Source organism: Hemicordylus capensis, chromosome 3 (assembly GCF_027244095.1).
Source record: "Hemicordylus capensis ecotype Gifberg chromosome 3, rHemCap1.1.pri, whole genome shotgun sequence".
NCBI classification, from domain to species: domain Eukaryota; kingdom Metazoa; phylum Chordata; class Lepidosauria; order Squamata; family Cordylidae; genus Hemicordylus; species Hemicordylus capensis.
Genome location: NC_069659.1, coordinates 126,824,899 through 126,840,631, shown reverse-complemented (window position 1 = coordinate 126,840,631; position 15,733 = coordinate 126,824,899). Strand labels below are relative to the sequence as shown.

At 44.8% G+C, this 15,733-nt stretch overlaps 1 protein-coding gene across 1 annotated transcript in view; it reads right to left on the bottom strand.

Annotated features, from left to right (window-relative positions):
- Positions 1-1,675: 1,675 nt before the first annotated feature.
- The window catches only part of LOC128348825 (P2Y purinoceptor 8-like), a 39,254-nt gene continuing 25,196 nt past the window's right edge, over positions 1,676-15,733 (bottom strand). Inside the window, exon 2 of the mRNA XM_053304507.1 lies at positions 1,676-5,233. Coding sequence (XP_053160482.1) covers positions 4,084-5,202 — 1,119 coding nt within the window. The 5' untranslated portion in view covers positions 5,203-5,233 and the 3' untranslated portion in view covers positions 1,676-4,083. The remainder of the gene's footprint in view (positions 5,234-15,733) is intronic.

Below are 15,733 nucleotides of genomic sequence, written 5' to 3'. Positions count from 1 at the left end.
ACGGATCCGGCTGAGCCTGCTGGAGCTGGCTGCCTCCCTGCTCGTCTGCGGGGAGAGCGGCCTAAGCCCGCTCTCTCCACTAACTCTCTCGAGGTGGGTCTCACTGATCTTGAGACCCGCCTCTATGTCACCTACACTACCATACCCTACACTACCACACAGCAAATAATAGGGGGAGGAGGTGATTTTTAGTCTTGATCCTGCTAAAACAGATCTGGGTTCGGGCAGCAAAGATACCTTGAAGCAGGGTGACCATCATAGCGTCCATTTATTCTTTATTGAATACAGGCCCCTGCTGACCTTGCTACACTGCTTCTCGAAGCTGTGGAACACACTCCTTGTCAAAGTTAGTCACTATTTCTGATGGCATTCAGAAAGCTTTGGAACCCCCCCCCCCCTTTAGTCCGGATTTTAGTTGATTTTGTAGATCTGATTTTAATTCTAAATATTTGTTTTAACTGTTGCTTTTAATGTTTATAGATATGTTAATCAACTGTAAACTGCCTTGAGACCTTGTTACAGTCAGTATATAAATGTGCTAAATAAATAAATAAACTGCACGAATGATCAGGATATTTTGTCTGCTTTAATAATACAAAATATCCCGAACATCTCTGCACTGAATGTGCAAAGTGCTTCCCATATAGTATCTTGATGTAATCTTTATAACAACTGTGTAAGGTAAGTCTGCATATTGCAACTGAGTCTGAGAGGGAGTATCTTGTCTAAGATCACTTAATAAGTTGATGGTAGAGATGAAGGAAGACCACACTATACCAGCTATCTTCAGGGGTTCTCAACCTTGGGTCCCCAGATGTTATTGGACTTCAACTCCCATAATCCCCAGCCCCAATGGCCTTTGGTTGGGGATTATGGGAGTTGAAGTCCAACAACATCTGGGGACCCAAGGTTGAGAACCCCTGCAGGACTCCTTTGATATCAGCTTCTGTGATATCAGTAGCTATTACACCTTTCAACTCATCTGCTCTGTATACCTAACAACTAATACACCCAAGGAAAGGAGTCAAGAGGTCTGAACAATCATGGGGGCTTGTACAATGGTTGAGGTCACAAAGGCCCCACCTTGCCCTTATATAACACTGCCACGGGGATGGGTGGCAGCAGAAAAGAACAGAGAAGAAAAGAGGGAAAGAAGGCTGAGGTTCAATCAGAAGACAGTGGCAAAAGCCCTTAACGGTTTGGGCCCAGGATACCTGAGGGACCACCTGCTCAAAGGGTTGCTGCCCGTTTGACAAGGTCATCTGAGGCGGCTCTGCTCTGGGTGCCGACAATGAGGGAGGCTCGGTTGTCGTGCACGTGGGACAGAGCCTTCTCTGTTGCTGCCCCCAGACTCTGGAATGCTCTCCTGGTGGCTATTTGCTCCTTGGTCTCCATCACAGTTTTAAGAGAGCATGTGAAATCTTGGCTTTTTACCCAGACTTTTATTTGATTGTCTCTACTGCTGCTTCTTTGTATTTTGTATGGTTATCTTATGCTTGTATTTTAAATATTTTTAGTCATATCTATGTTTTCACATTTTAGCTTAATATTTTAGCTGTGTAATTTTTTACAGTCTTGTTTTAATTCTTTTGTGAACTGCCAGGATTGTTTTAATAAAAGGCGGTATACAAATTTAACAATAAATACAATAAAATAAAGTCCCAAATACTGATTATCATCACAATTCTTTATTTACAATTGACAGACCTTCAGAATTACAACACAATAAATAGTCACATCGACTCAGTTACATATGGGCTAGAATTCATGATTAAAGAAGCAGTATACCATTCCTAGTTCTTCCATAAAAGGGAATAATTAAAGGACTTGCAAGCCTAGCTCTTCCAACTATAAAAACTGAGCAGCAGTAACACAGGGGTAACTTTCAATTTCCCCACTTCCACAAGGACACAAGCACTCTTCATAATATGTACCATTAAAATCTTCCATGCATTAGGGCCAAGGGAAGCATGTAATAATGATGAAGCAGTGAAAATACCTTTCTGTTTGGGAGAATATATAGTGATCTTAATTAACTGTCAACATTCCCCTGTAGATCTAAAATAGCCCCTTCAGTAGTTGTTTTTCATTGGGTAATCCATGGGTTCCAACCTTTTAAAACAAGTGTCCCCCCTCCGTCACAAACCTTCAGCTTAGATACCCCTAAGGGGTGTGTGAGAGTGTGAGTGAATACACACACACTGCTGATGACTGGCAAGAGTGGCTTTCTACATATGGGTTTTCAGCTATATGACAAGCTTGTGATCAAAAGAAGGAAACAGTGTGACTGTAGATTTGGCGAAGACAGTTCTACAGCTGAGCCTGGATTTCAGCAACATTTGTTGAGAATTTGCTGCCTGTCTAAGTGGCCATAGATCAAAATATAAGTTGAAGGCAGCAATAAGAGTCACCAAATATAGAAGAAGAAAAATGGGACGTTCCATCTCCAGCTGTATTTAAACAAGTCATTCAATAAACAATTTTTAAAAATGAAAACACTTAATGCCGTTTTTTTAATTTTTCACATTTTTCTTACTGCCGTTATATTTGTTTTGCATATTTAAGAGTGTTTATTGAGGTGAAACACTTCCAACCCTTTCCTGTGCAAAGAATGCTTTAGGGGGAAATGTGTGAAACAGCTGCCAAACTCCACCATTGACTCGACTCCTTCCAATCCTGGTTTAAAAAGCAAAGTTTTAAAATTTGCCCCCCTCCCTTTGATGGTTGTGACCAGGACTTTCTCTGACAAGTGTGGCAACCTATCTCTATCCCATATATATCCTGGAGAATGTTGCTCTTGTTGTTATTCTTCTTCTAGCAGTTATGCAACATTACATAGGAACACAAACTGCTCAGAAGCACATATTTTCTCACCAAAGCACCATGCTATTCTGGAACTGCGTGTGACTACTAATTTCACTTAATTTTTTTACAAAATATAATAACCAGATCTACAAACGTAATATTGCTCAAGCCAGTGGCTGACATCCAGAGTAATGCTGCGCTGCAGGGAAGAGGCCATTTGGGCCGATTGCTCCTCTTCCCTCTGAAACCCTCTCTGCCACTCAAATATATGTCACATGACCCCCAGGGACATATTTTTAGGAGGCATAATGGACTTCAGAAGGAAGGATAGATTGGTTAAAATTGCCCCTCCCGTGCAGCACCAGCACAGCATTAATCTGGATGTCTGCTAATAATATCAAATGGAATAAGTGCTCAATTAGTTATAAATTTATGAATTATATTTCCCATGAGCTGTAACTGTAACATTTTAAAACATAAAGAATTGAAATGCAGCTGGAATTTACTGTTGTAGGTGGGAAAATAGGAAAATAGTTAGGGCTATTTTCCATTATAAGTGTACCAATTAATACTCTTTAAAATATAGTTCCTTGGGGTGGAACAGAACTATCTATGAGACAAAACCAAACCCCCAATCTTCTATAAAGTTGGTTAACAATTGGTACAATGTCATTATGTCATGCATTTCTCCAGGGGCGTAGCAAAGTTGGAGTGGGCCCAGAACATCATCCTAAATCATTTTTTAAAAGGTTTTGTAAATTGTGGACGATGCAAGTCATTTAATGGTACTAGAGAAAGACATGCTGTTCTGGTAGCTCCAGGTCTTAACACTCACATCAATTTCAGAGGATGAATACAACTGAAGGAAGCCTGGGCGGGTGCACAGCTGGGGGAGTCAGTCATGTGACTTGCCTCTGGGGGCACCCCCAAGGCAGTTGGCCCCCAGACAACTGTCTCCCCTTGCCCTATTATAGTTACACCCCTGCATTTCTCTGCTGCAGTGCCACATCACTGGATGCTGCTGGTGTGGGCAGAGAAATGCATACAATTATGAGGTTACATCACATGGTAATTTTTAAGAGGGGCTAGAATGCAAGATGGTAATCCCATTTTTTAATTTTTATTTTTTGCAGCAATACCATGTCTCTAGTAATGTATATTTTTGCTCTTAGTGGGCAGAATTGAATATTTAAGATATTTATATTCTCCTGTGACTCCTGCTATTGATTTCATTCTATGGAGCAAAGAAGGCAACTTCTTCTCACTTAAACACCGGTGTTAAAAAACACTTTCATGTCTTTGCAAACATGGTTTATAAGTGACGATCCCTTCCATGTGTCCACTTGACATTGTTCTTGTTGACACTGTCCTCCCAGAAAACACGCTTTCTCTTCTGTATTCCGAACTGTCATTCAGTAGAACCTTCTGACCTATCAGCTGCTTGAACTTCTGATAAAAGTCTTTGGATGCAAAGTAATAAATGAATGGATCTATGCAGTTATTGAGGCAACTGAGACACAAGGTGAGCTTGTAAATGGAGTAGTAGCCCATTTTTTTCTTGAGACGGCAGATCATGTGCACCAGCAGGATAAAATTGTTGGGGGCAAAACAAATGATGAAAACCAAGACGACAATTGCAGCCAGGTAGATGGATCTGGTCTTCTGGCCATTGCCATATTTGTGAGAAGTCTGGATGAGCTTCCGAATAATTCCAAAGTAGCAGGCGACTGTCACTATGAAAGGGATTAGAAAAAAGCAAATAAACGGTGCTAAGAGGAAAACTGCCCATGCTGCCATATTGGGAAGCATTGACCATTTAAGCACATCAAAACATGTTGTAATGTTGAATTCTTTCACTTCATAAGTCAGATCTGCCATGGCTAGTGGATGCAAGGCTAACAGTACAAGAAGCCACATCCCTACGCAGCCTGCGACGGCATACCTCTTTCTTCTCCATGGTTTTGACTGCAGCGGGTACACCACTCCCAAGTAGCGCTCCAAACTAATGCAGGTCATGGTAATGATGGAGGAATACATGTTTGCATAAAACATCACTGTGACCAAGCTACACAGATTTGTGCCGAAAGTCCAGTTATTCCCACTGTTGTGATATGAAATCTGGAAAGGCAAACACAAAGCCAGTGCAATATCTGTGATAGTAAGGTTAATCATGAAGATGACTGAAGATGTTATGGGCTTGGTGTGAAAGACCAGAACCCAAAAGGAGAACAAATTTCCAGGAATGCTGATGACCACTACCACGGAGTAGACAATTGGCAAGACGGTCATAATGGTTGGATTCCCAAGCATAGCTATTGTTGCATTATCCAACGGATTGTTATGGGTCTTATTTTTATCCATTGTGTGTGAATAAGTTGTTGACTCCCGGGCATCCATAGGATTGTATCATGGAACTTACGTCTGAAGTCTAGAAGATGAACATAAGTACATTTTAAAAATGAGTGGAAACAGGATGTGGCAATAATTGAAATGTCTACATTTCAGCATCATTTTTAGTTAAATTAATCCATTACATCTGGAAAATCTCATCATGACGGATAATATAAGCATATCAGTAAGTTCTTCACAAAAGTTAAAATACAAAATCAAGTAGTTTCTAAATGAAATATCATTTCACATCACATCAATACAATACATCAGCGAGTATGCAATATATCCGATGGTCAAGAGACCTGCTGGTTTAGAATCAGAGTTAAGGCTATCTCATTTTGGTTCAAACTCTACAAAGCTGACAAGTTGGATCCCAATGCTAATGTCTTAACAGATATGCCATGTAAACAGTAATGATGTTACGCAATGCCACAAATTCTGCTCACTTACAGTTTGCCCTCAGTGCACTCACACTTCCTTGGTCTTTGAGATCCAAATCAAGATGGGGAGGATGGAATGCCTAGCACCAGCAAAGATGTCCCCCACATTATCTATGTGGGTGCATGAAGGACAATTTGTAAGCAAGCACAATTTGTGACATTGCACAACACCATTACTGATAATGTGGCACATCTGTTAAGGCATCAGTCCTAGGTTCCAGTTTCCTAGCATTGTGGAGCTTAATTCAAAATGAGATAGCCTTTACATTGGTTCTAAATTGGCATGTCTTTGGACCATCAAATTCCCATGGTTTCTGAAAAGGAAATTTATCGTGACAATGTTTGCAGTCCAATATCCTCCCCAATGTACATTTAGTATTGCATCTAAATTGACAGTAAATTGCATTATATTGTATATATTTATTAAACAGTTGTAGGATATTCTGCATTATAGTAGAATCTTACAATAATCATTGTGATATACTACTGTATGTACAACAGTATCTTGGAAGGTGCACACAGAATGCTGGAGAATTCTATGGGGAAAACTGCTGGGAAGTATAGTCTTTCCAGAAATGTCTCCATAGAACTCTGTGGAGAAGGTGCTGGGAAAGTCTACACTTCCTAGCACTGGGAAGGACTACACTTCCCAGCACTCCATTTGTGACTTCTAAGGTGGCTCTGGGACTTGATGGGCTCTATTATTTTAAAGTCACCCTTGCTCCCCAGCACTGAGAAAAGCACAGCACTGAGTGGAGGTGGGAAATGGCTCTCACATTGGAGACTTTTTGCCAAAGTAGTCCCCACTTGAAAAACAATGAAAATCTCTGACCAATAGTCTTCACACTCTAAGAAAACAAAACAAAGAAGACCAATAGAGTCTTCTTGCTCTAAAAACAGAGAGGTTTTTTTCCTCCCAAAGGAGATAAGCATGTAAAATTAGTGAGCTAGGAATTGTGGGGTAAGCCAAACTTTGTAAATAGGCAGTAAATAAGCTAAGTATAGCTGAGATTAGGTCATTTTTTAAAAAAAATGAAATAGGTGTAATTGAAGTGGCCCCTCCATTGAAGTCATTGAGACTTTATTACAGAACGCTAATGCAGTTTTCCTGTCAGCATTCTGACAGTGGGGGATGGGCAGCCCAACACTGTCAACTCAGAGAAGTGTGAGAGAGTCACTCTCTGCCTGACAGACAAGAGTGGACGGGGGAAGGGAAGAAAAAATTGTGAAACCTCAGTAATGGGCTGAAAGTGACCTCCAGTTTGCCTCATCAAACTCCAAATTGTCAAACTCCAAATTGATCCTTCTGTTATCTGTAAGGATTGCCACCGACACCTGAGTTTTGGTCACTGAGGCATTATGTTTGACTCTGGATGCAGCCATAACTGTAATTTCACACCGATTCTCAGACCGCAATCATAGAGGTGGTGGCACAGACCTGTCCAAGGATGTGGCTGTTCCACTCCTTTCTGGCAGCCTCTCGGAAAACCAGCCCCTCCCCTCCTGTCAGCTATGCGGCTATGGAGTTGCCAGGCTACAGGGACGCCACCACACCCCATCCCAGATGTGTCAACTTGTCAAGCTCACAGTTGCTTGGGGGCATCCCCTATTCCCACTCTGCCCCTTGCTCCCCCCTCCAGCTGGCAAACAATAGGGAAAGGGCATGGGATGAAAGGATGGGCACTAAGTGCTTTGCTCCCTGAGAAGGAGCAACAGTGATGTATGTTCAACAGTGATGTATGCCACTCCATGTAACAACATAAGCAGGACACCCCATCACAACACTGGGAGGGAAGCATATGGCTTGGTGGGGGGTACTCAGGGCCGGGTATAAAAGGCAGACCCAAGCAGGGCTTCTGGAGCAGTCAAGTTCTATTTTTTGCACAGAAAGGTTGTGGAAGGAGAGTCCAGCCACTTCCCCGGGTGGGAAGTCTTGATCATGAGAAGAACCATCTGCAAAGACTAATTGCAAATGCACGAGATGGGATTCTAGTTGTACTAGATAGTACTTGCATTGTATGTTGCAAAGTACCCCATTATCTGCTCTCTCATGAGAGTGGCAGACTAAGGGGAGCGAGGATGCTCTATGCAGGAAAGCCATGGGGACAAGTACTTGGGTGAGTGCTGTCCCGGTCTTGACAACTGCCACCAAAATGTTGTCAAACCTTGTGTGCTGCCAGGCTGTACGAACTTGTGGTGATGTGCGCCCCTTTTCACGACCCAAAAGGCAAGCCAAATGTCCTGGCACCACTGGAAACCGGGCCTCTCCTCTCCCGGGAAACCCCATGCCAGGAGATCTGCATACAGTGCCATGCCAGACCGAGCCCTAGAATTTTGAATGGGTTTAAAGGTCCTTGCCCAATCCACCACCCACGCAAGCAGGTATGCCCTGATAAATGGCCCCCTCATGGCAGAGATAGCCAGCATGAGCAGGGCATCCCTTCTCTGGCTGGAGAGCAATTTTTTTGGGGGGGGCACTCCTATCTGGGTTCAAGGGGCTGCCACAAGGAGGGTTTCTGGAGCAGCCAATTTCTATCTTTTTAACAGAAAGGTTGGGGAAGGGGAACCCAGCTCCTTTGCGGTCCCTAGGCTTACTCATGAGCAGGGCCAGGCAGCTGGATCAGCATTGCTCAAGCAGAAGAAGATATTCTTCCTTTGTGATAGGATGGGTACAGACCCAAGGTGAACAGCACCCATTCAAGAGAGTGCTAGGCCATGGGGACACCCCCACACAACTCATGAGAAGAATCATCAGAAGGGAGGAGAAAGAATTGCTGAGCAAAATCACTAATATTATGTGATGAGAAAACATCTCCTTCTCCGACAAACCAGCCCTTACATGAGAGTGTCAGACCACTGGGGCTCTAAATAGACCAAAGTTGCTTTGTGGATGGCAGCCATGGGGAGGGATACCCCAGAGACAACTTTCCATGACCAAGCTGCTGCAAACACATGCCACCTGCCAGCCCGCCCACTCATGTGGAGATGTGCACCCCTGCCTGTACACTTCATGGGTGATGCCATCATCCCGGGGCGGCTGGAAACCAGGGCTTTCTTTTCCCTGGAATCCCCACACTGGGAGATCGATGTATGGTGCCATGCCAGACCAGACCTGGGAATTTTGAATGGGGTTAAAGGTTCGTGATAGAGCCCAGTATCTATACCATTCATGCAAATGGTTGGGGGTGGGGGGTGGGGATGGGATGCTATTGGCACAGTTTGAAAGGCAGCTTGCAGTAGCTTTGTGCAGTAGGCTTGCAGAGTAGCCAAGTTCTATTTTTTCCACAGAAAGGTTGGGCAAGCGGGGCCCAGCCACTCCCCCTTTTGGGAGTTTGTGCTCCCCAGGCTTACTCATGATGAAGGCCAGTCAACAGGGTCAGTATAGGTGAGAAATCCTTCTTCAAGAATATGGCCATCCGACCCAGGGCACATTGGCCAGGAATGAGAGGGAAAGGTCAAGGGGACACCCCCACACAACTCATGAGAAGGACCATCAAAGGGGAATCAATAGAGTTGCCTGGACAAATCAGAACTGATCTAATCCCACTGACACCTCCCTCTTGAGAGTGTCAGGCCATGGGGGCTCTAAATAGAGTCAGTTTGCTATGTGCAGGGGGGGCATGGGGAGGGACTGCTTTCCTTGTCTTAGGGATGGCAAACAAGCTGCTATGAAACCATGCCCCCTGCCAGCCCACCAGCCTTGCTAGTGCCCCAGAACAATCACCCCAATGTCCCAGGGTGACTGGAGAATGGGGGCTCCCCTCTCCCACACTTCCCCAGACCCACAAATCTGCAAAACGCTCAAATCTGATGACGGACCAGGAGCTAGGATTCTGGATGGGTTTAAAGGTCCATCCCAGTGACTCTCCCTTCCCCTCCATGCATGTATCTAGGCAATGACACATGGAGCACCATTTGGAGCTACAAATTGGAATCTCAACCACATTTAACCCTGGTTTGGTGTTATCTGTTAATTTGGCCTATGTATAACTACAGCAGAACTTACTAGCTATAGGCTTTAATGGGCCAGGAATACCTAAATAACTTTTGAACTACTGCTCAAAACTTCACCAAACTCCTCTTAGACAAGCCTGTACAGAGTACATCTGTCATTTTCACTACATTTGAAATAAATATTTGATATGCTTGTCTAAAGATTGGAGAAAAAAGGACCAATGTGTCAATTTTCAGCATGTTTAAATTTTCTGTACTTTTGGCCATTTTTATCAGATCGCTTTGAAATTAGGCATTTGTAGACATTGTCTAGTAGATAATACATACCACATTCAAGTTATTAGATCAACAAAGGTCATATTTATAAGCAATACAATTTTGGGGCTTATAATGGTGGAACCTTTTTTTTTTAACTACTGTACTTGTCTTAACTAAAGGGCCACTCATGTGCCCCTTTAATATAAAATATACAGATCATTATTTTTATTACAATGATTTTGTTACTAATACTGTCTGTAGCACTGATGGAGAAATCTGTGTGCTCAAAGATATTTGACCATGCCATGCCAGTCAAAAGCTGCCCTCCCACTGAAATGAATGGGGAAGCTATTTTTGATGGAGGTGGGCACAGAAGTTCCTGCATCCATAAGTGATTATTTGATCAGGGCCCCAAAGTGTGTCACAGTCTTCATGGCATACATCCTAAGGAGCCAGTGTGGTGTAGTGGTTAGAGTGCTGGACTAGGACCAGGGAGACCCGAGTTCAAATCCCCATTCAGCCTTGAAACTAGCTGGGTGACTCTGGGCCAGTCACTTCTCTCTCAGCCTAGCCTACTTCACAGGGTTGTTGTGAAAGAGAAACTCAAGTATGTAGTACACCACTCTGGGCTTCTTGGAGGAAGAGTGGGATATAAATGTAAAAATAATAAGAATAATAAACTGTATCATCATTATTCTTTTTTTTACAGGGGGAGAACAGATGGATAGTCTGCAGACCTTTTGTCCATTCAACATCACAATTCTATATATATTGTTTCAGAATGGATCTGGTCACTGTGAGTGGCCTCTCACTATGGCTTTTGCCCTAAGGCAATGCCTGGTCAATGTGCCTGGATCTGACAAAGGAATGCTAATGTTCCTTAATGACCGAGGAAGATCAGTTCATGTCCCTAAATTGCAGGGTTAATGGCTCAGACATATTGAGATATGATCCAGCAACTGTAGTTATGCCACCAAAAGTTGGGTGGTGGAGGTGCATGCGCTCCTGATGTCCATCATCTGCAAGGTGAAAAAGAGCAGGTGAAAAGGAGCAGGAAGCAACCATGATGAATCCCTCACACACAATCACTTCCCAGTCTTTTTCACCTCACAGACAACTGGACATTTTCCACACCCAGTTTTTAGTTCGCATCTCCTCCAGAATGGAGGTGTACATTCACATATTGGCCAAATTTACCCCAAAGTCCCTGCAAACTATTGGGGAGCACTTCACACACAATTCAGGATTTTCATTGCGTGTTAGAGAAAGTGTAGCCCAATTTATATCCAGGGTAAAAAAAACCCCACTTTTTTGCATCAGTTTTGGGAGGCAACTTCGAACTCACACTAAAGCCTCATAGTAAACCCGTGAGAAAGCCTGCTGTGTGAAAACCACCCTTGGAATCAGGGACACACGTGCCGCCTCCTTCCTCCACCACCTGGCATTCAGCAACATAACTACAATCACAGGATCATGAGAATTGGCCTATTCTGAATGAAGCCAGGAAGGTTCTGATAAAAACAATATAGAACTCACTTGATGGAAGAAACTGTTGAGGTGTTTTCCTATCTCTCCCTATTTCTAAACTTCTAAAGGTGTTTGTGTAAAGAAACAACAGGTAAGCTACAAAGAGAGAGACTAGAGAGAAAGATAAGAGAATTTGTGCTCTTATATAGGGTCTGGAATATAGCAGAGTCTGAAATGAAGTTCTTGGAGATTGTTGTTTCTCTAGAACTGATATAACATATTGCTGACTTATAGGAGCTCTTCCAACTCATCCTAATGCCCAACCTGTATATTTGTAAATAAATATGATAAGCATTACAAGACTCCAGTGGTCACTCCTCTAAGGGAAAAACAGACCCCTGCTACTTCTCACTGCTCAGAGATATGGGCCTAAGGGCGCCTAAAAATCTATATATTTAATTCTCTAAGGCAGGGATCCTCAACATTGTGCCCCCAGATGTTCTTGGACTTCAACTCCCATAATCCTCAGGCCCAGTGGCCTTTGGCTAGGGATTATGGGAGTTGACATCCAAGAACACCTGGGGGCCCAACGTTGAGGATCCCTGCTCTAAGGCATACCCATGGCTAATCCCGGGCATGGCAGCTCTTGCTAGAGTTCGTGAGCAGAGGTACCTGATTGGGCAGTGGGGATTCCATATGCAGAAAGGGAGGAGGAGCCTGTGAAAGCAGAAGCACCATGGTGATTCGGCAGTGGAGATTCCATATGCATATAGGGAGGAGGAGCCTGTGATGCTTAAGGTCAGTTGGAATGCAACTGTTACTTGTCGGAAAATGTTGTTGATTGTAGAGGAGAGGAATCTATCCTCTATAATAAAAGCCTTGCCTGTCCATCCGTGTTGCCCAGGCGTGTGTCCGTGTCTCCCTCGGCTGCAGCGCATGCCCAGAACACGCCGAGGGAGACACGACCGCCGGCACCGGCTGCCATGTTGGGTGTCTTGCAGGCGGCGGTGGGCGGCGAGCGGAGGAGGAAAAGGCCAGGCGAGCAGAGGAGGCAGTGGGGGAAGCCGGGCGAGGCAGCAGCGGGCCCGGCCAGAGCCGCGGACTCGCCCGGAGGAGGCGGTGGGCCCGGCGGGGGGAGGCCAGGGAAGACGGCGGCGGGGCCCGACGAGGCAGCGGGGCCGGCCGCAAGGGCGGGGGAGAGGACGGGCCGGGGGATACAGGGAAGGCAGAGACGGCAGCGGGGGGACCAGGAGGGCAGAGGCGGCAGCGGGAGGAAAAGGAAAAAAGAGAGGGGAGACAAAGAAAAGAAAGGAAAGGGGAGGCTGGCGGTGGAGCCCCCGCAAAGCAAGGAGGCGGGGGGAAGCCAGCCGAAGACGGCGGCGGCGGGCGGCACTCTTGGCGGCGGCGGCGGAACTCTCCCGTACTAGCGCCCGTTATTTCAACGGGCTTGAAAACACTAGTCTATATATAAAAGGATAGTGGGCAGGGGTGTGCAAAGAGAGGGGTCGTGAGGGAGGAAAGAGCCCCTTCAGGAGAAGGAGGCTGCCATTGTGTGAATTAGATGAGGAAACAAGATGAACAAGATCTCTTAACTCAGGGACAGAGAGAGAGAGAGGGGGGAAGGAAGAAAAAAAGAACGGAGGAGAAGACAGAGGGGAAAAGTGAGTGGAGGAGAGAGAAAGGGAGGGGAATAGAGAAAGAAGGAAGGGCGAGGGATGTGCCAGAACCTGTCAGCAGCCTGAGGGGAATGAGTGGCCATGGTGGCAGCAGCAAGGAAGGGCCCAGTCAACCACTGCTGCTCTTTGGGCCATTGGCAGAGGGAGGCAGTTGGGCAAGCGATGAGCCCGGGCCTGTCCAGTGGCCTGAGGGGAATGGGCAGCCATGGTGGCGGCGGCAGAAAGGAAGGGCCTGGTCAACTGCTGCTGCTGCTCCTGTGGGGAGGAGCAGGAACAGGAGAAGTGTGAGGGTGCGGAGGTCTCTGGGGATAGGAGGCTGCAGCTTGGCCAAGAGGGGCCACAATGCTGCAGCCGCGACCAAGAGGGGTGAGGGAGATAGAGTAACGGGATGGAGGAGGAGGAGCAGGAGTGCAGCTCAGGTGAGGGTGGAGAGATCTCTGAGGTAAGGGGGGCTGCGGCAGGGTGTGAGAGGAGCAATCAAGTATTAGTGCACAGATGCTCTGCTTGGGTTAAGCTAGTATTTATTACATTTGTATCCCATTCAATGGGCTCAGAATGATTATCAGATTATTTCCATGAAGTCCTACATCCAGGCACTTTGCAGGGAAAGACATGCTTACAGCTGTATCATATGTTGTCAGATTAGATTGTGCTAGACTAGATTGTTCCCAGTGATAACATCCATTTGTCTTTTGCTTAAACCAATAGCCATGTTAACTTTGACTTCAGTGTAAGTTGGGTTTCACCTTCATGATTGATTGTTTTATGAATTTATATCCTGATTAAAAATAAAAAAATTCCAAGGCATCTTACAGAGATAAATATATCAATAAAATGCACAATGACCTTTTTAAATATTTTGCTTCAGTATGTTTTCATCTCCAAAATGTTATAACTGTTGAAACTGATGAAATATAAAATCGATAAATGGCTATCTTTTATTTGGATTATGTATTGAACCTTTTATATGGATAGTTTTCAAATTGTGCACATCTAACTGTTCAGTAGGCATTTGAGGTATTTCAAATGAATCTATGCATTAATCCAGACCAGCTCTTGAATGAATGCTTTAGATTAGTTACAGTTTAGTCCAGTCCTAGACTGGGGGCAGGGCAGATAGAGAATAAGCCGAACAGGAAAGTGGTCTGCATTGCCTTGCCTTGCAGTGCTGAAGGCTTTCTTCATTACATTCTTAATTTTAATTGTCAATCACTGCCTGATTTGTGAGTGTTACTACGGACAACCCTTCATTTATTGGATTCTAGAGGCATGACAGACAGGAAATGAACCCATTCAGCACAGTGCTATTCACGCTTACTCAAAGTAAGTTCCATGAAATTCAGTTATGCTCATCCGAAGTAAGTATGATTTCAGCCTTATACACAAAAGCCAAGTGGATTCTAAATCTATTTTCCAGTTTCTTCGGGCACACACAGAGGTGCTCTTTCCCCTGGACTTTTGGGCTAAAGTCCAGGGCCTCCACATCCCCTGGGAGGCCCTAAATCCTCTTTAGTCTGTCCAGGGTGGTGTGGTAGCTGTACCACTGGCCCACAATGCACTGGGTGGCCAAGCATGACTGCGACCTGTGCTGGGCACCAAGCGTGTCCTCTGCTTTAGAGACCGTGGGGGGATGGGATGGGAATATGTTAAGTTGTGTGTTGAAATGTTTTTGCAAATGCATATTGGCATAAATATACCTGTTTTATATCCTTACATTCTTGTGAGTTCAGTGGCTGTTTGTGCCCACAAGAACCCATGTGTTAAAAATACTACGTGTGTCATGGTGTGTGTGTACGCACACACAGGGGGATGATGTTTAACTTGCAGCCTGGGGAGCGGTGGTGGTGGTGGTCCAAAGGCTCTTAGGTCCAGGCTCCAAAATTACCTAAGTGCACCTCTAGGCATACAGCGGCCTGCCAACAAAACTCACTTCTCTCCCCCATGAATGTATAACTGTCATTTCCAAGAACTTTGTGTGACAAAGGGAGCTGAAGATATGTGAAACCACTGATGTCTATGGTGTCCACACTTGTGTCTTTTCACCCACAAATAAATGGAATGCAAGACTGTTAGATGTGGAACTGAACTAAAATAGCGTTAGCCCCCACCATAACAAGATTTCTGAATAATTCCTTTAGTTTCTCCCACATAAATGAATGAGTACCAGTTAGTCCTATGAGAAAGGTTGAAATGGGACATATGGGACACTGTTGCATTGGGGGCAAAATCTGAGCTCCCCCAAACTGACAAGGATTGGTTTGGTTTTCACTGAGAGAACCCCCTTTTTGGGAGGGAAGAATTATGCAAGCTGGACCTTTGCATGATTGTACATTCATGTGTAGGTCCAGTTCAAACAAAATCCTATCTGCATGATGGAGGACAGGAGCTCAAGCCATTCTTCCACCAGGTGAATGGAGGTCCAACTCCAAGGAATATATGAACTGTCTGGGACTCTGTAGAAAGCAATCAGCCTGCCATGTTGACTGAGTCATGCTTATATATTCCCTTGATCATGTGGGATGTCAGTAGAAATGCTGAGCTTAAAAAACAATGCTGAGCTTTAAAAAGCTATGCAATTCGCTTAGAAAACCACAGGGCTCTGTGGGCGCAAGGCATCAAAGTTGACCTGACGACACATGTTACCTTTAAAGTTCCTAAATGTTTTGGTACTGTTCATGGCTGTAATCAATAGACCTTGGGCCAAACTACACATGATGTTATAAAGGCTCTTTCCCCCCACAG